The 1166-nt window shown below is 45.4% G+C and overlaps 1 protein-coding gene across 1 annotated transcript in view; it reads left to right on the forward strand.

The window, feature by feature from the left end:
* LOC104707908 (glycine-rich cell wall structural protein-like) overlaps window positions 530-1166 on the forward strand; it is a 7426-nt gene continuing 6789 nt past the window's right edge. The window contains exon 1 of the mRNA XM_010424361.2: window positions 530-1163. Coding sequence (XP_010422663.1) covers window positions 611-1163 — 553 coding nt within the window. The 5' untranslated portion in view covers window positions 530-610. The remainder of the gene's footprint in view (window positions 1164-1166) is intronic.

Consider the following 1166-nt stretch of genomic DNA (forward strand, 5'->3'; position numbering starts at 1 on the left):
TTCTGGTTTATTCGTTTCCATAAATGTTAATGAGTTTTGTTTCCAAAGAAGGCCAAAAACGCTATATACAAAGAAGGCCTAATTTAGAAAGAAAGAAAAAATGCGGCATTTACATATTTGTTTATTATTTGTGGCTTAAAACAAATATGTACCTTTTTCTGAAGCACGGCTCTGGAAGTCATGGGCCTGCGGAATGATATAACCGAAATGTGTGTTGGCGAGAGATGAGAAGAGGCACGTATAATATTCCACTAAGTGAAATTACTGTAACATGAATGGAGCCAAATATTGCATGAGTTTTCTTACAAGTAATCATGCTTTGATAAATACGTTAGTGCGTATAGAAGACTATGTTGATAAATACGTTAGTGCTTATAGAAGACTATGTTGCGTATTCATGTCGAGTCTAGAAGTGTCTTCTAGATTTCATCTTTTTTTTAAAAAAAAATTGTGATAAGAGGACACGTGTGTTGGCTTGTTGATGGGCTTTTGGCTATAAATAGAATTTATCGCGCCAAGTATAGATGTATAATCAAATAGCTAGCTAGTACTGATTGAGCTGTGTGTGTATGTATGAATATTAAGAAAGAGAGACAGAGAAAGTGTAAATATGGGGAAGTTCATGAGAAGGGGTTGGGTAGTGGCGTGTGTGATGGTGTTACTGATGTCGACTCAAGGTTTGGGGAAAATATCTAGTACAGATGGTCATGGCAGTGGCAAAAACCGACGTCATCAACAGGGTGATAGTGCTGGGGATGGTATAGGAGTTCGAGGAGAAGATGCTGGTGATGGTATAGGAGTTGGAGGTGGTGCTAGCGATGACATTGGAGTTGGACGTGAAATTAGCGGAGGAGGTGGTACAGGCGGTAATGGTGGTGACGGAGGTTCAGGTGGTGGAAGTGGAGGTGGTGGGGAAGGAGGAGCTGGCGGCGGAGGAGGTCAAGGCGGCAGTGCTGGTGGTAATGGAGGCAATGGTGGTGGAGGAGATCGTGGCGGTGCAGGTGGCCGTGGAGGTGGACGTGGTGGCGGTGGTGGCGGTGAAGGTGGAGAGGGAGGTGTAGGTGGTGGTGGCGGTGGCGGTGGGGGAGGACGCCGTGGTGGACATGGTCGTGTTGGAGCTAATGGTAGCGTAGGAGCCGGAGGAAGAACCGGTAGAAGTGGAGGTA

This window comes from Camelina sativa, chromosome 8 (assembly GCF_000633955.1).
Source record: "Camelina sativa cultivar DH55 chromosome 8, Cs, whole genome shotgun sequence".
NCBI classification, from domain to species: Eukaryota; Viridiplantae; Streptophyta; class Magnoliopsida; order Brassicales; family Brassicaceae; genus Camelina; species Camelina sativa.